The following is a 27,012-nucleotide window of genomic DNA, read 5'->3' on the forward strand; positions in this document are numbered from 1 at the left end:
TATTAAAAACAAAAAAAAGATTTACATACAAAAAATACAATTACAAAGAAAACATTAAAAATTCACTTAAAAACAAGTGAAATGTGTACCAGACGCAATGTAATATTAGCAAAAGAATAATTTCACTGTGCACTAATGACGCCTATAAAAAGACATTCAGAGGGTTAATAATGTAATATTAACAAAATAATTATTTCACTGTGCACTAATGACGTCTATAGAAAGATGTTCAGAGGGTTAACCTCATTTAATCCCCTCGGGGCGACGGTATCCAACCTCAAAATCCATTTGGCCTCCTTTCTCAGAAGTAGAAGGCCCCTGTCACCTCCTCTCTCTCTGGGGGGGACCCAGTCAATAATCATATAGGTCATAGCAGACACTTGATGTTTCAATCTGAGGAAATGGGCTGCTTCCGGTTTGTCCGTATTTGAAGTTGCATAGGCCAAACGGATCGAAGACCGGTGCTGGTTCATTCGCTCTCTAAATGTGCGTATTGTCTTGCCCACGTATGTGAGTCCACACGGCACTTTAACGTGTACACCACATGATCCATGGTGCACACTAGATGGTATCGTATGCTGATTTTCAAGCCAGAGTGTGGATGGCAGAAGGTGCTCCCAGTAATGAGAGCCCTACAAGTTACGCACTTTAAACATTTGAAGCACCCCGTTTTCTTTTTGAGCCACCCTTCACCACCTTGGGGCGCATGAGAAGGTCTTTGAGGTTCTGACCTCTCTTAGCTCCTATCGGGGGGGAGCAGATGAAATGGATTTGAAGGCCGGGTCTGTCGACAATAACGGCCAGTGTCTCCTGATGGCATTGGTGACTGTACTGTACCCACTGTCGCACTTCATGGCCAAGGTCATTCGTGTGCTGTCAGTATTTCTCTTTCTGACAGCCTCTGGAGCATTATGAATTTTCCTGGCCTTAGCCAAACACCGGTTGATGTCCATTGGTTTGTATCCACGATCTTTGAAACTCTTTTAATTGCCTCTCAGCTTGGGCTATTTCGGAGTTGCGCAATACCCTGAGAAATTGCGATACAGGCAAGTTGGACTTTAATTTATCCGGGTGGTGGCTTGTGGCCCATAACAGGGCATTCCTATCAGTGGTCTTCCTGAATAGTGTATATTCCAAATGCGAATATTTATTGATCACAGTCACATCCAGGAAGTCGACAGTATTTGCATCGACATTGGCAGTGAATCTAATGGGACTATCTATCCCATTCAGTTCCTCGACCATCAGCAAAAAAGATTCTTTGGTGCCCCGCCATATCATAAATAGGTCGTCAATAAACCTTTTATAGTGCACAATATTCGTAGCGTACTTTTGCAAAATGTGGACCTCCTCGTATTCAGCCATATAAAGATTTGCGAACCCCGGCGCGAGGTTCGATCCCATTGCCATCCCTGATATCTGCATAAAGTGCTCCCCCTGATACTGAAAGTGATTCAGGGTCAGCACTTTATGGATAAGGTCACAAATAAATTCTATCGGTGGACCATTGTACGGGCCATCTGTCAAGGCCCTCCGTACAGCTTGAATCCCAGCCTCGTGGGGTATCACTGTGTACAACGAGGCTACATCAAGTGTAGCAAGTACACAGTCCTCAGAAAGCCCCACATCATCACGCAAGCCCCCCAGGAAGGCACCCGTATCCCTGATGTAACTGGGTACTATCTGCACGCATGGTTGTAGATAAAAATCTACTAATTGGGTCAAAGGCTGTAAAATAGACCCACATGCGGAGATGATGGGCCTTCCTGGGGGGTTCACTAGCGTTTTGTGGATCTTGGGCAGGGTGTACATCAAGGGGCATCTTGGAGAATCCACCACCAGAAAGTTGAATAATTGTTCATCAATCCACCCCATGTTGAGTGCAGATCTCAACATCTTGTCAACTTCTTTTTTTATCCGGGGCATGGGGCTGTATTCAATCCTCTGGTAGGTGTTAACATCTCCCAATTGCCTCCTGACCTCTCTATCATAATCCTTGAAATTTTGAAGCACTATAGCACCCCCTTTGTCAGCGCTTCTTATTACTGTTGATGTGTTATTTTTTAACTCATCCAAGGCCAGTCTCTCTGCGCGGGACAGGTTGTCAAATGTGCATTGATTTTTCAAGCCTCTTTTCACATCCTGATCAACCATCCGCATAAAAGTCTTCAGACTGGCGTTGGAGGAAGGGGGGTCGAAAGTGCTCGGTCTCTTCAGACCAGGTACACCACTACATCCCAGTGGGGTTTATTTGTCAAAAAAAAACTCTTTGAGTTTTAATTTCCGGCCCATTTTGTACTGATTAATGGTCCACTACATCTTGTTAAAGCCACAAGTCGGTACAAACTTTAAACCTTTTTTCAATAAAGTCTCCTCAGCCGAGGACAACGTATGATCTGATAAATTGAATATAAGTTGTTCTACCTCCCTCTCCTTCTGCCTCCCGTGCCTCCCCCTCCTCAGGTGCGGTCTCTGCCGCCTGATCTTACGCCTGTCTTGGGTCTGGTATCTGGGCCTAAAAAAGACCCAGATGCAGAATCTTGTCTCAAGGGGGGTAGACTACCCGATGTGTCGGAATCGACAGAGGAGTCAGAGTGCTGAGAGTGGCCAGCCTGGTCTTGACCCCTCCTGTTATATCTTGTTCTGGGTCTAAACTGGATGCCTTGTGAGTCCCCACTTAGCCAACGGTAGACTGTATGACGCTGATAATCCGATATATATATAGCACTTACCCAGCCTAGGTGTTTAGGATAGGAACAGACCAGCACTCGTTTTTTAAATAGAAATAGTGTATTGAAGCAAAGTTACAGCATGTTACAGATGAACAAGCAGTACAGTGGCTGACCCAACAGTCGTTTCGACTGGATTCCAACCAGTCTTCAACAGGGGTCCAGTACAGCAATGACACAAAGCTTTAAATAGTGGCATAAACCAATGAAAAAAATAGCATGAGCTTGAAAAACGAGCCAAACTCTCCCCCTTCACGTCAGGTAGGGAGCTGTCAATCAGCACCATCCACAGAGGTGTCGGGACTGAATGCGTTGAGCTGCACAGTGGGCGGCTAGGGGGCGCATCTGCAGGGAATCCCCTATGACGCTAGCTGTCATTGCCGTGCAGCGATGGGTACTGTGCGCACGCTGTGACAGGGGCTGTCATTGCACAGAGCGGGTGTGAGTTAGGGGTGCGTGCCTGCCAGTTTAGAAGTGTCTGGCTATCACCTCCAGTGTGAGCTGGCAGTGGGGAGAATGTCGGGGATGGATAGCTGAGGAGGGTCTTGGATAAATCAATGTGTGCACACGAATGTGCAGATAAGAAGGGCAAAGTGCAAATAAATGTTCCCTTGTGGGCTGAGTGCAAAATAAGCCGCAGATTGAGTGTGGGCCAGTTGGTGGGAATGCACTATAAAGCATGGCTATTATGTAGCATGGAAATCCCTTGCTTAATGTTCGGGGAGTACATATAAACTCATTGCAGAAAATAAAATTGGGTGAATTCAGATCCACAAACATAACAACCAATGATAGGGGGCTGTGCAGAGCCTGTAGAGATCATAGTCCACGTTCACATGTATTATGCACATATCAATGTGTACATTCACAGTACATAGTAACAATAATAAACCAGTGCACACGGCGGTGCCAACTGGGTATAACAGCATGATGTGCATGAATGATGTGCATTTAAAAGATAGGCGTGCAGATAAAATATCCTAAGTAGGGCATTGATCTGGTCCCATCAGTAATGTGAAGGACTTACAGGGCCATATGTGTGGGTGTTCTGAACATGAAAAACATACACCTGCCACCACCATCAGGGATAGGGGGTGTGTGAAGCATGCGGGAGTGCACTCAGGCACTGTCTGTGCAATGGCTGTGGTGGTCAGCCCGTGAGAGTTTATAAGTTATAATTCCATGGGTATGAATGGCAAGGGAGGTACTGTATGTACATAGCCTAAAGAAAACAGCCCATCTTGAAATCTTCATTGAGTCCATGTGGTGTAAGGGAATTTAAACAGAATATCCATTGGAGTTCTCGTTGGAGTAGCAGCCTGTCCCGATCTCCACCTCTTTAAAGTGGTGGTATGTTTTCTAGTACGTGGCACGTAAGTTGGGCTATTTTGTGTTTCTTTTCCAGGTAGTGTCTGGCTACTGGTAGAAATTTGAGATCCAAGTTTTAATTGTTGACTGTAAGACTTTTTTTGATGGAAGAGCGATGCTGACTTAATCTCTCTTTGAGCATTCTTGAGGTCTTGCCAATATATAATAATTTGCAGGGGCATACTAAGGCGTATATAACATATTTGCTAGTGCAATCAAGTCGGTGTCGGATTTTGTACTGTTGTCCTGTGGCTGGGTCCTTGAATGATTCCCCCATAGTGAGGAATTTGCAATTGCTGCAACCTGAGCATTTGTAGACTCCATTCTTTTTGGTAAGCCAAGTGTTCTTAATGGTACTCCTTGTGGTGAGGTCATTGGTTATGAGCATATCCTTAAGGTTAGGCCCTCTCCGGTATGCGAACCTGGGTGGAGTTTTGAGTACTGGTTCAAGGACTGGGTCACTCGCCAGGATGTGCCAGTGTTCACGAATTTTAGATTTGATGAAACCAGATGCCACTGTGTAAGTGCTACAGAAATTAAGTCTCTTATCCTCTGTTGTACTGCTTTTACTTTTAGTGGTAAGCAGTGCCTCCCTATTGTGGCTGAGTGCTTTGTTCTTGGCTTCTTCCACATCAGTTTTATCATATCCTCTCTCTAGGAACCGTAGAGCCATGTCCTTGATAGCTCCTTGAAGGGTTTCAGGGTTTGAGTTGATCCTGCATACTCTGAGCATTTGGGAGTATGGGAGGCCTCTCTTGAGTGCCTCAGGGTGGAAGCTTCCAGCGTGCAGAAGGGTGTTTTTGTCAGATGTTTTGGAGAAGATCCTAGTCAATAGCGTTCCGTTGGACAGTGTGACAGTGACATCAAGGAAGCTAATAGTGGATGGACTGAAGCTGATCGTGAATTTGATGGTTCCTGGAATGGCGTTTAAGTGATTAAGGAATTACAGTAATAGGTCCTCCCCTCCTGTCCATAGCAGGAACAGGTAATCTATGTATCTTACATAGAATTTGATGTGATTGCTGTATGTGGGGTTGCCCGTGATATGTTGCATCTCGTATGCCGTCATGAAGAGGTTTGCATATGACGGGGCCATGTTCGACCCCATCGCTGTCCCCTGGCATTGTAGGTAAAAGCGATTCAAGAAGAGAAAGTAGTTTTTGTGTAGTATGATTTCCATCAGCAGTGCTAAATAGTCAACTGGTGGGCCAGTATAATGCTTGCTTTTGGACAGCAATTCTCTGTTAGCGGAGATCCCCAAATCATGTGGGATGCTGGTGTAGAGGCTTGAGACATCTAGCGTGACCATGAGGGTATCAGGTGGTAATTCTTTGATTAGCTGAAGTTTACGAAGAAAGTCTGTGGTGTCAGCGAGGAAGCTGGTGGTGTTTTGGACTACAGGTTGCAGAAAGAAATCTACCAATTGTGAGAGTGGCTGACATAGCGACCCTCTGGCAGATAAAATAGGACGTCCCGGAGGGTCCACTAATGATTTGTGGACCTTAGGTAGGGTTTAAAGTATAGGGATCTTGGGATGGTCTTGTGTTAGGAAATCGTCCGTCTCTTCGTTGATGTATCTGTTGGAGACTCCTAATTTGATGACATCATCAATCTCCTTTTTGAAGCCCCAGGTTGGATCCCGGTCAAGTTGTAGATAACAGTCTGGATGGGACAATTGGTTCAACGCTTCTTTAGTATAATAAGAAAAATCAAGCAAGACTATGCCTCCGCCCTTATCAGCCGACCGGATCACGAGATCCTTGTCCTCCTGTAGGGATTTGATGGCCAATCTTTCTGCTTTAGTGGTGTTAAAGTAGGAGATCTTTTGTTGATCAATAAATAAGGAGCCTGAGAAAGGTATTGACTGATGGGTTGAGGGAAGGTGGATCAAAGGTGCTGGCTTTTTTGAGAGTGCTGGTGCTGTTACCTGTCATTTGTAATCTTGGCGGGGTAGGGTTATTCAGGAAGTGATCTTTGAGTCTCAATTGGCGCCCAAGTCTGTACATGTCCACCTGCCAATCAAATCGACTTTGCGTAAGAGTATGGACAAAGGACAATCCTTTGTTAAGTAGTGTAATCTTGGGTTCAGTGAGTATATGTTTGGAGAGATTATAAATCACTGATCCTTGTTGCTCTTGTTTCCTCTTCTTTTGTCTTTTTCTCCCACCCCTGCGGGTGGGTACAGGAGGTTTTTTAGTGGTCTCCTTTGTCTATCTGATCTGGCCAGGTAGTGTGTGTCTTGTGCAGATGTAGATGGAGCGTCCGAATCACTAGCAGAAGTTTGTGATTGGCTCTCGATGTCCGTGAAGTGTACGTTAGGTCGTTTAGGGCCTCCCCGTCTGAACTGGGGCCGGTATCGGCGGCTGTCACTTCTTGAGAACCAGGTGTATACTGTGCTGTCCTTGTAGTCTAGTTTCACCTGTTTATATTTGTTCTTTTTGAATTTAAGTAGATTCTCTCTGTATTTGTCAAGTTCTTTGTCCAATTTTTTAAGTAGATCGCAGTCTGGTTCTTGTAGTGCCTGGTATGGTTCTGATGTTTTCAGCTCTGTAATTTCTCCTTTTATTAGTGAAAGATCAGTACTGGTTTGCTCAATGACTAATAACATTAAATCCTGTGAACATTTATTCAAAATGTTACACCACTTAACACAGAACTCGTTATTATGTCTCCCCAGGGTGGGCTGGTTGTGAATTCTGAATCCTCTAGGGATGATCTGTTCCTTGTGGTATTGGGAGAGGGTGAGTCCGTGCAGGTGTAGTTCAATTTCTCTCTTGCTGAGCTTCAGTAGATCCTGATAAGCTTCCTCAGGGCTATCTTTGTTAAAGAGTAATGTGTCAGTGTCCTCAAAAAGTATTCTTTCCTTATCAGCGTTTGTGAATTGCAGGGTGGAGGTCAAATCCGTTTCTAGCGGTGCAGACATTTGTCTGGAGAAGTCGCAGTGTGCACTGCAGGTGTCACAGTTAGAGCATCAGTGTTCGTAGCGCTCATGCAATAGCGCTAACAGTGAGATATGATATAAGTGAGTTCAGAAAAGAAAAGTAAATAGAAAAAAGTTGAATACAACTCTAAGTGGTGGTGTATATGAGTTGTAACAATGTCACGGTGCAACGTTTCCATACAGGAGAATAAGATGCAAGGTTCTTAGAAAAACAGCACTCAATATAGTTTTGTAAAAAATAGACGGTGCAGGGTCCAGAGAGGAATTTTAGATAGCACTTACCCAGCCTAGGTGTTTAGGATAGGAACAGACCAGCACTCGTTTTTTAAATAGAAATAGTGTATTGAAGCAAAGTTACAGCATGTTACAGATGAACAAGCAGTACAGTGGCTGACCCAGCAGCCGTTTCGACTGGATTCCAACCAGTCTTCAACAGGGGTCCAGTACAGCAATGACACAAAGCATAAAGCTAGATGTCTTGCTATGTGTTCAATACACGTTTAACTTGATGCACAAGTCTCTGAGTGCCGCCTCCAGTTTGTTCGTTTGTCTGGTCAGAGCGCTGCTCCCTAGGAAGGCACCAGAGCCCAATATTCCCCTTGGGGGACCCAGCAGTGCCGGAGCCAAAAGGGTGGATATATATATATATATATATATATATATATATATATATATATATATATATAGCAAAGGAAAAAAGACTAGCACTCGTAGGTCTTTTCTCAGAAAACTGTATTCAGCAAACAGTGGAACAAACCAACGTTTCGGGGACGCGTTTCGTCACTTGCGGACTTCGTCAGAGGGCCCACGCCCTCTGACGAAGTCCGCAAGTGACGAAACGCATCAGGGCGTGGCCTACGACGCTCCAGCTGCCCTGGTTACTGGTGTCCCAGACGTGCTGTGAATCTCTACGCTTCCCTGCAATCCAGCTCTGCGGCGTTTGAGTCCAAGCGAGGTCCTGGTCCTGGTACAGTGTTAGCAGCCTATGCCATTGGTTTTAAAACCCATGCCTTGTGGTACCCAGTCCACAGTGTTTTTATATGTGGTACGAGTCTTATCTTGCCTACATCTGGGAATATATTTTTAATAAATTTCATACTTTTGAAATATTACACCATGAAGCGCCTTCTTTCTGCCCATTTTTAGATATCTTTTGCTCTGTGGATTCCAGAGTTTTGTGCTTTCTGAGAGAGAAGAGTTCGCAGGTCCTTAGGAATCTGGACTTTGGTGTATCCCATCCCTTCGTGATACATATAAGGGACTTCTTATACTGGCACCCAGAGGAACTAACAGCTAAGCGCAGTCTTTCAATTACCTATTTCATATATATATATATATATATATATATGTATATATATATGTATATATATATATAAGGCGTTATGGCCCATAGTGTCATCTGATAAAAACTTGCAAGGACTCAAACACAAAGAACCCATGGCCTGCTACACGTAGCAGAAACAACAACATAGTTCCTAACTAAACCACCCGGTTGTTATAGATGCATTAAGTGCACCACCGGTAAAAACATGACGGTGGGGCCACTTTTCAAACATCCGAGACATGACAAAGTTTATCACATCAGACATCTACTAACATGTCAGACTACGCATGTAATATATAGGATTATGTGACCCTGCAAATTAATGTACGTGGGCAAAACCATTTGCACAGCTAGAGAACGTATGCGATTACACAGATCCGCAATAACCACAGCTTTACGCACTGGCAAGGCGGAACAACCAGAGGCACGCCACTTCTTACAAGCAGGACATACACTCAAGGACTTGCAATTCATTTTAATTGATCACATCCCGCCATTTAGGAGAGGAGGGGACCGTGACAAAGCCCTACTACAAATGGAAACAAACTGGATCTATAGATTGGGGTTCACAGCACCAGATGGACTCAATGAACGCTTTAGTTGGAATACCTTTCTCTAAAGATACCAATTAACTCTTCCTTTCCATACCTAATGTTTGCCTTAGCTGCTATATTTCCTCCTCAATCTTATCATAGATATTGAATTTTAACCACTATTGTTTATCTTCTCTGCTACATTTCACCCCTATTAATATCTTGAATTACACTTATTTTCACCCCTGTTGTTTGCCTTCTCTGCTATATTTCATCTCTACAAATATCTTGAAACATATTGACTATTTGTTATTGCCGCTTGTGGTTTCTGCCATATCTCTTTTGACAGCACATATCATAGAACATGCATACTCAATAGGCCACAACCGAAGCCACCATGATTATAGTGGCACACCTCCAAATTTATGAAAGTACCCCCTAGTGAACAGTCACATACCATAGTATAGGTACATTTTTTTTCAACCCTTTGGTGTTTCTTCTCTGCTATATTTCAACTCTATTCTCTCTTAAAAACTTATTTTCATCCCTTTGGTGTGTCTTCATAGCGCTCTCATAGTGCGATGCGTCCCCATGGCAACGGGGAAGCTGGCCAGGTGACGTCATTAGCGGGAGACGAGCACACAGAAACGATCCTCACACTGTACCCGGCTCCCGCCCAACACAAGGTCAGGTATGAAAAAACAAGAGGTGGTGGAGCACTACATTAAAAAAGGTTTGACCAATTGGGTATTACAAGTAAAAATCTTTTATTCTAGCAAATATGACAATGAGAATACTTAAAAAACAATTGATATTATTAAAACGTGGTATACACCCCGATTAGGATTACATGAATACTTGAACATAAATGCATATGAACACAGAATATCTCACGTGTTCCTATTGTTTTCTCCCGATTTAAATAATCATACCTTTAAAAAAGTTGTCTGTGGACGACGAAACGCGTCAGTCCAAGTGTTACACTCTGACTATTTGGATTAAAAATAAGAAGTTTATCCACTGGGACCAACTCTCCCTCTCCCAGAATTCTCAACTGTTGGACATCTGTACACTGGACATTAGAAGGGACACCACCACCTGCTACTCAATGGAGTCTTCCTTCAATAAGGACTGAACCTATACATCCATACAAAAACAGGATCAGGTTTTAAAGCTTCCAGTCAGGTTTATGGACATCCGCCATTCCAGTTTCTACAAGTAAATATATATATATATATATATATATATATATATATATATGTATATATATACACATACATACATACATACATACATACATACATACATACATACATACATACACACACACACACACACACACACACACAAATTGTTTTTACACAAAATTGCACCAGCATTATTAACTGCTATTATGTGCCATTTCAAAATTGGCAACCTTAACAAACAAGTGCGCCTGTCTTGTTGGGACAATAGTACACACAATTACAAAAAGGCAAGTCTCATACTTGCAAGCAGGCCAAACCATGATATTGATATCACATTACACAGATTTAATTTTCTATTGATCTGAATCCAAGCTTTAGAGATGGACCGCTTCACATCTATGCAGGGGCTGGCAGTGGATTCGCCAGCCCCCGCGAGCCGCCAGAAGGGGGTGTGCATGCATGAGACACACGCCCCTTCAACCGGAGCTCCCCCGGGTATCCCACCACCTCATCGCCATCCCCCACCTCCCTGCTCCCCCCTAACCCTGCCCATTTCCCTGAAGCAGAGACGGGCAGGGTTCCTGTCCCCCGCCGTCAGGAAACTAGGACACACGTGCGTGTGGGATGCTAGCGCATACCAGTCAGATGTAGCGTCCGCTCACCAGTGGGGATGGTCTGGTGAGCCCCGGCACTGGATGAGCGGCACTACATCTGTATATGTATCTCCAAATAAGATGTTCTCACAAATACTTATCGGAAGTTTTGTTCTTGGAGTATGAAGTAAAACTGCCAGAGAGTACAGAGTTACTAACGCTGTTTCAACTAAATATGTAGTATATATATGGATCGATGTTATATCCAATCAGAAATTTACAGGAAAAAAAATAAAGAGAATGTTTTCGGATCTGGGACCCCCAAGCCCCCCTTTAGGTCATGACGTAGATAGTTTATTCCAAGATATCCTAGGTTTTCCCTTATTCCATATACATCTAGTAAATACATTCTGTAATGTTTTTATATCATGTTTACGTAAAGCAATTGGTATCATCTGCATGGGATATGATATTTTTGGGAATACTACACTCTTTATTACAGCATTCCGGACCATCATAGATAGAGGTAGAGCCAACCATCCTTCTAACAGCTTAGGAATGCTACGTAATAATGGTGTAAAATGTGCCTAATAGAGATCCCTGAGTCAGAGGAAATATGTACCCCTAGATATTTCATTGTGCCCCTAACCCTATGCAATTGGAAGAACATAGATATCCTTTGATAGGCTGCAAGCGATCCTGTTAAGAGTAAGAATTCTGATTTTGCCGTATTTACTTTGTAACCTGCAAATGCCTCAAGCATACTCTTCACTTCTGGTGCTGAGGATTCTGGGTTGAACATAAAAAGGAGCATATCGGTTGCAAATAATGCGACTTTAAGCACCTCTTCTCCAATCTGGATCCCCTTAAAGTTTGCTGATTGCCTTAGAGTGATGGCTAATGGCTCCAGGGCAAATGCAAACAGTAACGGGGATAGGGGACAGCCCTGTATGGTTCCCCTATATACAGCAATAGGCTCTGAAATGCACCTGTTACATACAATCTGTGACATTGAATAGGTGTAAAGTGTGGTTATTAAATTTATGAATGTCTGTGGAATCTGAAGGCTCTTAAAGTATAAAAAAAATGGTCCCATGACACTAAATCAAAAGCCTTTTCGAGATAGAATTGTGTTTAAGTCAGTAAATGAGGTACGTATTCCTTACTGCCAATAACACTGCTTTTTAATGTTTGTATAGCATTTTTAACTGCCACAAGGAGGGGTGCACCTTTCTATGGGTAATGATGGGATGGAAAAATTATTCCAAAATATATCTATTTTTGCAATATCAGGTGTAAAAGGGGAATAAAGTGCAGCATAAAAAGTGGGAAATTCATCTACTATTTTTTACTTGATTAGATCATAAGGCCTGTATTTGTGCATATTCTCTTAATATGTGAAAATATTTGAAAGTAATCTTCCTGTTTTATTTACAAATTTGTAAAACTGATATCCCTTATTGGTAGTATATTTCGGTGAGAATTCCTTCAAAAAATATTTTTTGTTCTAAGTAAACTTTTCTGTGGGATTCTGTTGGGATTGTGTTTCTGTGGGATTGTGCTTTTATTAGTGCAAATGAGGTGGTTAGGGCGTGTTGTGCATTTTTAAAAGATTGCAGAAATTTTTTTTATTAGGTGTCACATACGATATGGCGTCGCCTCTAAGAACTACTTTAAAGTTTGCCAAAACGGCATAGGGTCTTGCTTTCTATGTTGTATATTGTCGTTCTTGTAGGCGTGCCATAAAGTTTAAATTTGTTTCCTAAAATTATGTGAAGGCATCAAATGTGAAGGAAATACCCATTGACAATATGATACCTTTTCTATATTTAACACCATTGTGGTCCAGACCATAGGTGCCGATTTATGTTTTTGCTGGTGGGTGCTCAAGCCAAAAATATAGGGGGTGGCTGACCATTGCAAGCTGACTATTGTTAGTTTGTCATATTTTAAAGTAGGAATATTTTTAAGTAGGGCGAAAACAGTTACATAGATTAAAGCTTGGACTTATTCTGGACCATCTGTGATGTAACTCCTGTCTCCTTCTCATTACAGGTAACTCATATCATCTGTTACACCAGTATTGTACTATCTGCTTGCAAACTGCTATATTTAGGTAACTCATATCATCTGTTACACCAGTATTGTAGTATCTGCTTGCAAACTGCTATATTTAGGTAACTCATATCATCTGTTACACCAGTATTGTACTATCTGCTTGCAAACTGCTATATTTAGGTAACTCATATCATCTGTTACACCAGTATTGTAGTATCTGCTTGCAAACTGCTATATTTAGGTAACTCATATCATCTGTTACACCAGTATTGTAGTATCTGCTTGCAAACTGCTATATTTAGGTAACTCATATCATCTGTTACACCAGTATTGTAGTATCTGCTTGCAAACTGCTATATTTAGGTAACTCATATCATCTGTTACACCAGTATTGTAGTATCTGCTTGCAAACTGCTATATTTAGGTAACTCATATCATCTGTTACACCAGTATTGTAGTATCTGCTTGCAAACTGCTATATTTAGGTAATTGTGCAAATATTTTTATAAGATTTGAAAGTGAGTGAGAATTTATTAGTGGCTGGGATGGTATGTGACCTCTTACCATTTGTTATCTTAGTTTTATTGCTAGTGGAAGAGGGGCTCTGGCTGGGTGGGGTCTCAATCAATTAACTTAGAAACTGCTTTTAGTATATATTGTGAACACAAGGCTGACCTCAGCCTGGCTGACCATTGCAAGCTGACTATTGTTAGTTTGTCATATTTTAAAGTAGGAATATTTTTAAGTAGGGCGAAAACAGTTACATAGAATAAAGCTTGGACTTATTCTGGACCAACTGTGATGTAACTCCTGTCTCCTTCTCATTACAGGTAACTCATATCATCTGTTACACCAGTATTGTACTATCTGCTTGCAAACTGCTATATTTAGGTAACTCATATCATCTGTTACACCAGTATTGTAGTATCTGCTTGCAAACTGCTATATTTAGGTAACTCATATCATCTGTTACACCAGTATTGTAGTATCTGCTTGCAAACTGCTATATTTAGGTAATTGTGCAAATATTTTTATAAGATTTGAAAGTGAGTGAGAATTTATTAGTGGCTGGGATGGTATGTGACCTCTTACCATTTGTTATCTTAGTTTTATTGCTAGTGGAAGAGGGGCTCTGGCTGGGTGGGGTCTCAATCAATTAACTTAGAAACTGCTTTTAGTATATATTGTGAACACAAGGCTGACCTCAGCCTGGCTGACCATTGCAAGCTGACTATTGTTAGTTTGTCATATTTTAAAGTAGGAATATTTTTAAGTAGGGCGAAAACAGTTACATAGAATAAAGCTTGGACTTATTCTGGACCAACTGTGATGTAACTCCTGTCTCCTTCTCATTACAGGTAACTCATATCATCTGTTACACCAGTATTGTACTATCTGCTTGCAAACTGCTATATTTAGGTAACTCATATCATCTGTTACACCAGTATTGTAGTATCTGCTTGCAAACTGCTATATTTAGGTAATTGTGCAAATATTTTTATAAGATTTGAAAGTGAGTGAGAATTTATTAGTGGCTGGGATGGTATGTGACCTCTTACCATTTGTTATCTTAGTTTTATTGCTAGTGGAAGAGGGGCTCTGGCTGGGTGGGGTCTCAATCAATTAACTTAGAAACTGCTTTTAGTATATATTGTGAACACAAGGCTGACCTCAGCCTGGCTGACCATTGCAAGCTGACTATTGTTAGTTTGTCATATTTTAAAGTAGGAATATTTTTAAGTAGGGCGAAAACAGTTACATAGATTAAAGCTTGGACTTATTCTGGACTTAAACTGGACAGAAACTGCCAACAAACTTAACATCTTCATATCAAAGTGAATCAGAAAGACACCAGCACCCAGAAAACCAAGAGACTGCTTTGAGTGAGCTCACTTCATTCTCACATCATACTACTCCTGGCTGCTTAATCTGCCTATTCAGCTGTGATATCACCATTTCTCCATCTGATAAAACTTTTTGAATATCACTCTTTATGCTTGTACTTGCACTGGGACTTTTGAAAATGCCCAGCTGTACCTCTTATGACTTTACCTCTCTTGCTGTTCCATTGAGAGTAGGTGTCCCTGATTATTTTATTCTTGGCCCTCTTCTCTATCTCTACATGTCCTCTCTGGGTGAACATATTTGCTCACTCGACTTCCACTATGCCGAAAATACAAAAATCTACCCCTCGTTTCCTGATCGTTCTCCTTCCATCCTAACTCATATCTCCAACTGTCTCTCTGCTGTCTACTCTTGGATGACCCAGCGCTTTTTTAGACTTAAAATATCAAACACTAAGCTGACCTCTTCCGACCCTCCTGCATAAAACCTGACCATCTCTCATCCTAACCTGTTTATGCTCACCTCTCCCCCTTCTGTGTTACCCCTGTCTGTCTAACCCTCCCCTTTAGAATGTAAGCTCTCACGGGCAGGGCCCTCTCTCCTCATGTGCCTTTCTTAGAATATATAAACCTCTGCCACCCTGATAATTGCTTCAGTGTCCTGTCCACTGATGTAACTATCTGTATTAACCATGTACTTGTCCTAAACTGTCTTGTAATGTAATTTTGTTTTGTGTTTGCTCATAACTATGCTCTGTACAGCGCTGCGGAATTTGTATGCGCTATATAAGAAACTGTTAATAAATAAATAAATAAGGGGAAGAGGCATGGCCACAAAATAATACCAATACGCAGCACAGTTGTCTCCAATATTCAGCTGTTTCTCTATCAGAGCCGGCCTTAGGCATAGGCAAACTAGGCTATTGCCTATGGCATTTGGAATGCCTAGGGGCATCAGCAGCTTCTGCTGATTAAAATGATATGCAGCATGCCTATATTCTGTGTGTGAATGAGGCTGCATCTGCATATGAAATAGTGTATTCATGGAAATCACTGTAACATAGCATTACGTATGCAGGTACAGCCACAGTCGCACACAGAATATAGGCATGCCGTATATCATTTTTATAATTGGAAGCTCCTTGTGTGTCTTTGTCACATAACAATGCAAATAAGACGAATTTTAAGCAAAAAAGGCACCCAACGTTAGCAGACCTGGCCAGGAGCTACATGGCCTATTGAGTCAAGATGTATGAGGAAACATCTGTATCCAAGCAGAGGCAGAGGTCACAGTGTTAGCGGCTGTGTGAGTGCTGTCTGCGGGTGGGTTGGTTGTGCAATAGTGTTCGGCATATGTATAAGGGGCATTATGTGTGTCATGTATAAATGCATTAATAATGTGCGACATATGTGTAACATGCATTATGTGTGTCACGTGTATAAGGGCATTAATAATGTGCAAAATATGTGTAATGGACATTATGTGTATGAAGGGCATTAATAAAGGTTGGCATAATGTCTAAGGGGCATTATGGTTATAAGGACATTAATAATGTGTGTCATCTGTAAGGGGCATTACTGTGTGGTATTATCAGGGGTGCCGAGAGAAAGGTGTAGGTGGTACAAATTACCCAGGCCAAGGTCTGATGGAAGGGCCCAGTGGGGGTCCCGGGCCCCCTCCCCTTAAGTGACATCAGCAGCTGCAGCTTTTCTCCTCTGCCCAGCACACACTGCTTTGTGCTGGGTTGCAGTGTGGCCATGGAGGTGCTTAAAATACAATATATTCTCAGGATTTTTTTCTAAGGGTATAATAATAATATGAGGAGTAATGTACATAAGGCAAAGTGGTACTACTGTGTGATGTAACGTGCATAAGGGACACCATTGCATGATATAATGTGAATAAAGTTGCACTACTGTGTGGCATAATTTGAAATGGGGGTACTATTGTGTGGCCATGCCCCGTCCCAGCAAGAACACACCCCTGTTTGGGCTGCACACCGAATGTGTGCGCGGTTTCTATTTAAAATATTGCGGGTAGGGGCACCAAAATGATGACTGCTATGATGAGGGTTGATGGTGCTGGGGAAGGGGAGCAGGGTCAGAGATGGAACTAGTGGTGGTGCTAGGGGGCAACAGCCAAAATCTTGCCTAGGGCCTCATTTAGGCTAGGGCCAGCTCTGTTCTCTATGATAACCGTATGTACCCCCATGCAAAAGAATGCCGGGAAGATGCTTCTGTCAGCTCTGTTAATGGCGCTGGGCAGCATCTTTTATACGGCAGCCGGCGGGTCACTAAAGAGCGGACAGAATACACTCTTCCCGGCATACTGTTAATATGCCCAGTTAATGGTGGCCCAGCAGCACGACTCGGCCAGTGGGTGCTCATCAATTTCCGTGGGTGCTTGGGCCCTTGAGCACCCACAGAATCGGCACCTATGGTCCAGACCAGAGCATGGTCTGATATTCCTATAGGTTCTATGTGGCAAGATAATGTGTGAGGACAACATACAGTATAGTCAAGGAGTGACAGAGACGAGTGTGCTACTGATAAATATGTGTAGTCCTTCTTCAAAGGGAATTGTGCCCTCCATATATCTTTTAAGTTAAGTTGTCTTTAATAGTAATGGAGTCCCTATTTTGGGGGTTGAGACCTATGTCACCTTGGAAACTGGCAGCCTAGCTCTTTACACAGTACCTTATTAAAATCCCCACATATAATTATGTTATCTGAGCAAATAGGTAAAAATTTAGACATGATAGATCTATAAAATGTCTTATAGTACTTATTTGGTGCATACATGTTACAGAAAACGTATGGGATATCATATAACATTGTCTCAATAATCAAAAGTGACCTTCCTGTAGAAAGAACTGTAATTGGTAGCCAATAAGACTACACCTCTAGATCTAGTGTTATATGATGTGTTTGCCAGGACCTTCCACACAAGTATATTAAGTTTTACTACTTCCCCACATTCCATGTACCATACTTCAACCGTAACATTTCATTAAGACAGGGATATTTTCAAAGAGAAAATTAATGGTGCCCACACATGCACCTATCCCGGCGGTGCGATGCTATGCGATGGGGTGCGCGCTCCCTCGGCACCTCATGCGATAGAAAGCTAGTACAAAAAGTATGTACAGCACATACTTTTTGTACTGTGCGATGAGGTGCCGCGGGAGCGCGCACCCCATCGCATAGCATCGCACCGCCGGGATCGGTGCGTGTGTGGGCACCATAAGAATATATAGTTATGCTGGGTACCACCCAAGCAATAAGAGCACACTGAAGGAGCCACACGGAGAGAAAAATCATAATGCCCCAGACCATACAAATTGATAATACATTCTGTTATCATACTTATTTGGTATATAATGTTACAGCTGGAGTAGGGGGCCTCCCATATCACAATCACCATACACAAATAGGTAATCTCCTCCCCTTAGCAATTGGAGCTTAATTTGTAAGGGTATGTACTGCAGTTCCACTTGACATCACATGAAAAAGGAAGACACATTAGAGTAGGCACATATACCGCAAAGACAACATAAAAATACAAATACATATAATTTCTTTATTGGGTATTAATCCACAATTATCTTATTAAACTAAAGAATTCTTCTGTCAGCAGCACTGACTTTGTGACTGCCGCAGCACTGCCGTAGCAGAGTCCCGGCACCCTTAGAAGGGCATCCCAGGCACTTCCGCCTGTTCCCACGGCGTCACTTCCACCCGGCTGGGATGCAGTACTTCTGCCCGGCTGGGGGACGCAAATGAAGGGACACACAGGCTGCGTCGCCCAGTGGTTGCTTAGCAACCAGGGGACGCCGTATGGCTCCCGCTCGGCCACCTATTTTAATTACAGGGGACGGCCTCACAGCGGGGGCTGATTGGCCAGAGGACCCCTTTTAATAATATTATTATTATTATTATTATTATTATTAATAATAATTTTTATATAGCACTTTTCTCCCAATAGGACTCAAAGTGCTTTACCATTGTCTTTACAGCTCAAAATACAAAACAAGCTTAACAGTGGATGTCAGTGAAATGCTTGAGTAAATAGATCTAGTAGACATGCAATAATACTTGAAAACTAGTGTTTCTTAGTAGTAAAAATACATTTTCATTTCATAACAGTACAGCCGGCGTCATCTGACTTCCGGCTACGTGTTTCCGGTTCCGGTATTACTGATGGAATGCATGTGGAACGCACAGCGCTATAGTATATGTTTGTCTCCTGCTTCCAACAAGGTTTGTCTAACATTGTTTTGCTTTTATGTAAAGTTAATTGTTTGTGTACAGGTGCACATAGTTTACTCATTATTAAGGGTATATATACCCCTACCCCTTGCCTAACAAAGCTACCTTGAAAAAGCTGCACCCAGCAGCGAAACGCATTGGCCCAGGCAACCAGCCACCCCCTCCACCATTTGCTGCTGTTACCAGACCTCACCTTCTCAGCCAGGAGATTTTTTCCATTTAAAATCACCAGCGGAGTACCAGACCAGGACCTGCCACCCACCATCCATTTCAATATGGTACCAACCTTTTGAAGGAAAGCCACCTATCTAAGGTACCCATTTATGGTCATACAGTGGATCCCTCACGGCTTCAGATATTCCAAAAAAGAGGAACAACATCATCCCCTCAGTCTCGTTTGGAGGAAGCACTACAGGGGTAACCACGTCCCAGTGTCTGGAGGACAATTCCACCGTCCAAATCTCCGTCCATCCCATCCACTTGTGAATAAGGTGATATCATTCAAAACTGGACGCAGCCTTTTCAAATATCCATATACTTTTTAACTTCATAATTATTTTTAACAATATTATTGTAAATGCACCTATTTTAGTGTGATATATGTATTTAATAAATTGTCATTATTATCGATAAATCTTGTTCTGCCATCAATACAGCGCAATCCACATTCCTCCATTTGTGATCATATAAATGCATGAATGACTTTAGGCAGGTCTTCTGAGGGAAACAAGTGCTTGATTCTGGCTATATTACTTTGATGATAGAATGAGGATTTGATTGTGGCTGACACCTGATGTTTAGGTGTCAGGCCACTATCCAGTGGATCTGGCCCAGCTCAGCCCCACCGGTGATATTGCTTCTGACAGTGTGTATTGAGCACACTGCAGGCTTGGTCCTGTCTCAGTCTGTCCTGGTCCAGTCCTGATCCGGTCCTGTCCTTGTCCCTTCTGGATCCGGTCCTGGTCCCATCTTGATATGGTCCTGTCCTGGTCCCGTCTTGATCGGATTCTGTCCTGGTCCCGTCTTGATCCGGTCCTGTCCTGGTCCCGTCTTGATCCGGTCCTGTCCTGGTCCCGTCTTGATCCGGTCCTGGTCCAGTCTTGGTCAGCGCTATTGTCGTCCAATCCTGCCCAGTCAGCTCCTCGTGTGCGCTAATCCATCCTGTGCTGCCAGAGTGTGCAGTCTGGTCACGTAAGTGCTCCAGTGGAGCCTGGTTCGTTACCTTCTTAATTTCAGTGAGCAAGCTGCTCTGTATTCTTGGTTATAGTTTTTGTCATAGTCCAGCTCTCCAAAGTATGGAGAGGCCCACGGCTGTGGGTTTACACCAGTTTTGGGGTACCTTCAGTTTTGGTGTGTCCTGTATTTGTGTTTTGTGTTGGCGTGTTTTTGTTTGATGGCACCCTATTCCATTGGTATCTGGTTCAGTGACTGGGTCACGCTCCCCGTCCTTGCCCTGGTGCCATCAGGTAGGGTGTTCTTCCCAGATAGCGCCACTTAGATTAGATCTCCTCTTGATCCTATCTCTGGCGGTTGCCATAGAATTGTAACATCCTAAAATTTGGTTGCATTGGGATCGGAATGGTATTTACTCGCTCCTTCAAACGCGGCGACTACAGGAGAAGCCTTGCATTCCATAGTCTATGGTCACTTGCCTGAGAAGGCCAATAGAGTGAGTGTAGGGTGCGCCATTGCCATTCTAAACAGCGGTCCCAGCTGAGGGCTCAGCCCACCACCATCGTATGGACGTACCCACCACGTTACACCAGTGGTGGTTCACACTTCACACGCAGAACCGTTACATCTTCTGGGTATAGATGATATTATACCTATGTAATATTATAGCTTATTAGTTCCTAGCCACCACCTAATTTATTAATTTTATAATAATTAGGGGCGACATAATCAGGAAGAAAGAATGGAGTGAAAGTGAAAAAAAGGGGGGCTCTATATCCTAGGATTACATTATGTGTGGGTAATAATTCAACTCTCTTAACAAATATCCTATCAAGCCATTTATATTTAAGACTCTGAGCTAACAGGTTTAGACTTTATCATCTTTTTCAGGAAAACCTCTGCTTCCTTTTGAGACAAAAAGTCATTGTGTGTACTTCCTTCAAATCTTCTCAGAGGAGCTTGGAATACTAGAGCAAACTTAATATTGTCGGTGATGAGTGCCTGCCATACAGGTGAAATGTCTTTGCAGGCCTTGGCCACATGTGCTGAGTAGTCCTGGAAAATAAAAATGTTATTGCCTTCCGAGGTTACATTTTGATTTGTCCTTGATGCTGACCAGATCAACTCTTTGTGAGCATAATTCAAACTTCTCAATATGACCACGCGTGGTCTTTGTGCATTTTAATCTTTACTGGGGCCCAGACGATGGGCTCTTTTGATGGCTATTCCACGGCATTCTTCCTGTATTTTTAACAAGTAAGGTATTACTCAGGAAGGTATATAAATCTGGTCCCTTTAGGGTCTCAGGGAGCCCCACCACATGCAAGTTATTAAGTAATGATCTATTCTTCAGGTTAATGACCTTTCCATCCAATTGTGTACAAGATTTATGTAAATTCTCATATTTCTTCTTCAAAATTGTTTTATCGGAAAATATTGCACCAACATTATGTTTCATAGAATCAATTCTCTGAGTGATCTGTTGTAATTGAGCTTTCAGCCCAATTCTCTTACAAGTACAAGCTTATTAGTACAAGCCCATAGATAATAAAATCATCAACTTTGGATGTACATGAGACACAAATACAACCTAAATGCTCATATTGTAGGTCACTATTTATTCCATTCTTGGGTAATCCAGATTTTCACAGGAGAAGAGTGGATTATTGAAATATCGCTTGGAAGAAAGAGGGAGTTCTTGGAGTGGGAGATTTGGTTGATTCTCAAAACAGGAGGCCCTTGATTTTCCAGGAGACAAGAAGTCTCCCAATGTAGAGTAATTTCCAATTCTGTTTTTATATTTTCAACACTATGTCAGTTTAATTATAAAATATTCTTCTTTAGCAGACTGGAATATTCCAGTGGATAAAATGCTCAAAAAGGAGCCCTTACTCAAAAATGCTATTTCTTTTGCTTACACATTTTTCCAACTGAACTTTTCATTAAGAATAGAGGGTTTGGCTGCTTGAAGGGTTTGGCTGCTGTCCAAAAATCAATTAAGATAGTTTTTTAAAGGCACATACAACGCAATGTAAAGTCTTTTCCTCCTATAGATTCAAAGAAATGTTTATCAATATTCTCCACAGAACCTATCTTTCTCCCTACAAAATGTTTTCAATTGGTTTATCAAAACTCACATAAAATGTGGTGAAATCCAAGCCGATATTTTTCATTGTCTTTGAAAAAGATATTTTGACATTGTCTTCTCTAATTAGAAGAGTTTAGTTATTAATCAGCAAATATGTCACTGATCAGTTAGTTAATTATTTACCTTTAACTCCCGAATTGGCTCTCTTTGGAATTTATCCCAACGATCAAGATATGACAAGAGGCAGTAAAAAACTATTATTAGCTGTAAGTGCTGCTGTGAGGAAGGCAATTTTGCAAGTTTGGGCCTCATCCTGATCCTCCTTGCGTGGCACTTTTCAAATCAAAATTATTTTATTTTTTTCGCATGGAATGGGTACGGGTGAAACTGGAAAAAGACAAGAAAGTGGAACACTTTTTTACAATGTGGCTATGAGTTACATAGCTATACTGTCAAATCCAATAAAACTACAAAATTCATGAGACTTTTAATAATTCTATATGGTATATGACTAGAAACTTAGGAAACGACCCTTTTATTAAAATATGCAATACCTAGCATATATTTCTTGTAAAAAATTACTTATACTAAGGATATATTGTTGCATGTTGGTATTGGGTGGGGGAGACGAGCACAACAGTTACATAGCTGTAAACAAATTTGAAACTTTTGTATGTTCATAAGATCATTTCTTTGTTGTTATAGGTTGATTAATATCATACAATACCTAACATATTTTTCATAAAAATTACTTATCTTAAGGATATACTGTTGCATGTTGGTCTTGGGTGGGGGAGACGAGCACAACAGTTACATAGATGTGAACTAATTTTTGATCTTTTAGGTCTTATGTTCGACATTTCACAAAATATCTCATTTATACTTTTCCTGAAGAATTACCTGTGTCACTGAATATCGAAATATATTGGTACCTGTACTTTTGACATGCTAAAATATATTAGTTTGGGTTGGAAAAAAGGAGTGTAATAGATATACCTTTCTTATTCATATTGTAAATTGTTCTATTCAGTTTGTACCCTGAGCATACTTCTAAAAAGGTACATTGAATGTTTTTAAGATGCATCGCTTCAATACAAAAAAAAATAATAATAATAATAATAATAATAAAAAAAATGATTACTTTGGTGACAGCATCTAAGTAGAAATGTCAGACCTGTACTGGCAGACTTGTACTGGCAGGAAAAAAGGCCATTAGGAGGCCCCTGTACAAACTGGCTCTATTTTACCTGAGTTGTCTTTCCTCCAGTGTGTACTCCGAAAGAGTTTTTAGTGCAGCCGGGAACCTGGTCAGCGAGCAGCATAGGAGGTTGCATCCGCAAAATGAGGAGAAGATGATATTCATCAAATTTAATTATCAATTATTCAATGAAGACAAGCAATTGCCTCCAGAGACTACAGAGGGACCTGTGATTGTGGAGTCCAGTGGGGATGAATTGATAATCTGTGAGGATGAGGAAGTACACACTGAAAGAGGTGAGGAATTGGAGGATGAGGATGACATCTTGCCTCCATAGAGCCAGTTTGTACAGGGAGAGATGAATTGCTTATTTTTTTTGTGGCAGACCCTTGCACTGAAATGATTGGTTTGTTAAACTGTGTTTTTTTTTTTTTTTGCATTATGTCCTTTTTGGGGCCAAGTGTTTTAAACTGATATCCTGTCTGCCAATGCAGTGCCACTCCTAGATGGGCCATATGTTTTTGCCACCCACTCGTGTCACTTATCAAAGTCATTCAGCTACCTTGGTGCAGCCTTTTGGCCTAAAAACAATATTGTGAGGTGTAATTTGTTCAGAATAGACTGGAAATGAGTGGAAATTAATGTTATTGAGGTTAATAATAGCATAGGAGCAAATGCTTTTTTTAAAAAAAATCCAGACCCAAAACCCGGAAGGGTAGTTTTAGCAAAACCAATTAGATCCCAAAACCCAAAAGGAAATACAAACCCCAAACCCAAAAAGTGGCGGTGCACACCCCTAGTATTTAACTCACAGTGAGTTACTTTCATGTTACAGTACCTTCATTTTTATTATGCCATTTATTGTACAGTTGTTGATTTTGCTCTTATTTTGTATACTGACACTTGGTGATGGAAAGCACTTGCAGCCACTCCCCCCTCACACACACACACACACTGACAGCAGTGGTAAGTGCCTCCATTGTTGATGATGTCATAGGCAGGTTGCCTGGGAGGGATCAGCTGTTCCCCTGTTCACATGGTTCTTACACTCAGTTATATATATATATGTAGCAGTCTCTTTGTATTTTTTTCTGTCTTGATAAAGGGCATAACAGCCTGAAACTTTAACCACTTGGCACTGTTGTAGTGTTTATTTATTGGATTAAGTCTCTGAGCCTCTCGATATATATATATATACATACTGTCCGGAGGTGTGGCACTCATTACCTCTTCATAAGAACGTGATTCGGGAGCTGGTATATTATCAACGTTTCAAATATTTATTCATTTGTGTCGCTCGTCACTTTGCTGAGAAATGTCATCCCCTGGCTAGCCTGAGGTAAGCTTGCAGCCCATCGCCAAGGGACCCCATTTCACTGCTAACCCTACACTAACAACTGGTTTTCATGGGAACCTGGCAACGGTACTTGTGTAGTTTCACGGCGCCACCGCGCGCATACTGAAACTTTGAAACTTTGCAGCTTGTCAGACTCTGTGTTTACTGTGCGCGTGCCGCTCTAGCTGTTCTCAGCACAGCGTGTGCCTGCCTTCCATATGTAATCTGCGTTATCAGCGTAGCACTGGCAGCAGCACTGCGCGCTGCCCAGCACTGACAGGTCATTGTGGTACTTGTAGTTCCACAGTGAAATAGACAGTCCTGCGTAAACTGGACACCCCGGCACACCGCTAACGTATGGGGCGTCTAAACTAGACACACCGGCACACCGCTAACGTATGGGGCGTCTAAACTAGACACCCCGGCACACCGCTATTAAAAGGGGTGTCCCAAATGTAGACGCTAAAATTTAGACGCTAAAGCGTCTAAATTCACCCTCCCTGCAAACCGCTAAGAAGGGTGCACCTAAATTTAGATGCTAAAGCGTCTAAATCTAGACTCCCTGCAAACCGCTAAGAAGGAGGCATCTAAATTTAGACGCAAAAGCGTCTGAATCTAGACTCCCTGCAAACCGCTAAGAAGGGGGCATCTAAATTTAGATGCTAAAGTGTCTGAATCTAGTAGGGTCTAGGGGTACATCTAAATTTGGACGCTTAAGCATCTAAATTTAGTTGCGTCTAGGGGTACACTATTAAAGTCATGATTAAGAACAGGAAGCAGCTGCTGCATCATCACCACCACTTGCAGAGGAATCAGCTGCTGACGTAGATGCTGTCGGCTCTGCGTCGTCATCTTTATAAAGTTGGGGGAGCAGGGTCAGCGCGTACAGGATGCGCTTAAAGGGGTCCTGTGCGACTAAACTCTGCCTCCAGATAAACTCCTGGAGGTACGAGTCCAGGTGATGGCATGCGGTCCCCCTTTGGCGCTTATTGCGCCACTTGCAACTAACCCACAACCGTTCAATGTTCTGGGTGTGGACCCCAGTGTCAGGATCCACAAAGTGGTACTTGTGGTTCACTTTCGCGTGCTGGTACCTGGCCTGCTCCAACTGCTGCGTGTTATACGCCCTCCAGCAGTCGCTAAAGATGGTGGTACCCGGTTCCACATTGGCCTCAATGGCAGCCATTAAGGTGCTCGCATCCCACCGCTCCACTGCAGTGATGAAGCACTGGCCTGTCTCCCTCGAGATGCCCCCAAACACCCACTGCTGGGGCAGCATGCATCCAACGTTGCTCTTTCTCTTGACGTAGAGGCTCTCATCCACCTCTACAATGGTACCTGGCCCTCCAATGCGCTGCTGAGTCTGCGCTAACAGGTCCACTGTGCAGGCCTCCCTCATCAGATTATTGTACAAGACGGTAGTCTTCTGAGAGATGTTGAGCTGCCGGTCACAGAATTTGATGCTGGTCAGCTCTTCAGCCCAGCAGTAGACGAAGCGGATCAGGGTGACAAAGCTCAGATGAGACCCCCTGAATCACTGTGATGACCAGACGCTTATTTTCTTGCGGCAGCTGCGGATATGACAGCGCCACATCCGCTCCCTCACACTCAGCCTCATGGGGTGCCCATTGGGGCAGGTCTGGGTGTGTGGCAGGAATTGGTGGACCTGCAGGAATGCCACCGCCTCCTCCTCCGTCTGCGGCAGACTGAAAAGAGTCAGGTTCGCCATAGCTAAAGCGTCTAAATTTTAGCGTCTACATTTGGGACACCCCCTTTGCTAGCGGTGTGCCGGGGTGTCCAGTTTACATGCCGCCAGTGCTACACTGATAATGTAGATTACATCTAGAGCGGCACGCGCACCGTAAACACAGCATCTGGCAAGCTGCCAAGTTTCTCAGAAACATTAAACACAGACTGTACCTGGCAACGGTTTGCACATCATATCTAAAATGAACATGTGTTATTTTTCTGGGTTAAAGCTCAACTGCCAAGTACCTTATGGCTTTTAAAGGTGAGACCATCCCAAATACAGCACCTGAATTAGTATTAAAGGGGCATAGAAGAGGGTTTTTTTGGGGTGACTGGTCGCACAGAAATTATCGAGGAGTATTTAAAGCGGCCCCCTAAATAAGCATTGACGGTTAATCAGACATATGTCAATTAGGAATGTGCTACCACTGGACAGGTATTAAAGGGGCAGCTGTCACAGGTTTCAGGTAAATGAGCTTATCTAGGGTGCATGAGAAAGCTATGATCAGAGTAACAAGGGTTAATTAAAAATCAACCCAAATATATAGATACAGAAGTACCAACACATTCGCCATTCCTAAGAATGGGGTGCAAACAGCACACACTTCCCAGAATGGGTGC

At 42.5% G+C, this 27,012-nt stretch overlaps 1 protein-coding gene across 12 annotated transcripts in view; it reads right to left on the reverse strand.

Moving 5' to 3' along the window:
• The window catches only part of FRMPD3 (FERM and PDZ domain containing 3), a 527,068-nt gene that overhangs the window by 233,298 nt on the left and 266,758 nt on the right, over positions 1 to 27,012 (reverse strand). For 2 of the 12 annotated variants that reach the window (XM_083159058.1, XM_083159053.1), the window contains exon 2: positions 22,292 to 22,495. The exons of the other annotated variants lie outside the window; for them this stretch is intronic. In XM_083159058.1, coding sequence (XP_083015184.1) covers positions 22,292 to 22,420 — 129 coding nt within the window. In that variant the 5' untranslated portion in view covers positions 22,421 to 22,495. The remainder of the gene's footprint in view (positions 1 to 22,291; positions 22,496 to 27,012) is intronic. 12 annotated transcript variants of the gene reach the window in all.

The sequence above is a fragment of the Crinia signifera genome, chromosome 9 (assembly GCF_055691185.1).
Source record: "Crinia signifera chromosome 9, ASM5569118v1, whole genome shotgun sequence".
Taxonomy (NCBI): domain Eukaryota; kingdom Metazoa; phylum Chordata; class Amphibia; order Anura; family Myobatrachidae; genus Crinia; species Crinia signifera.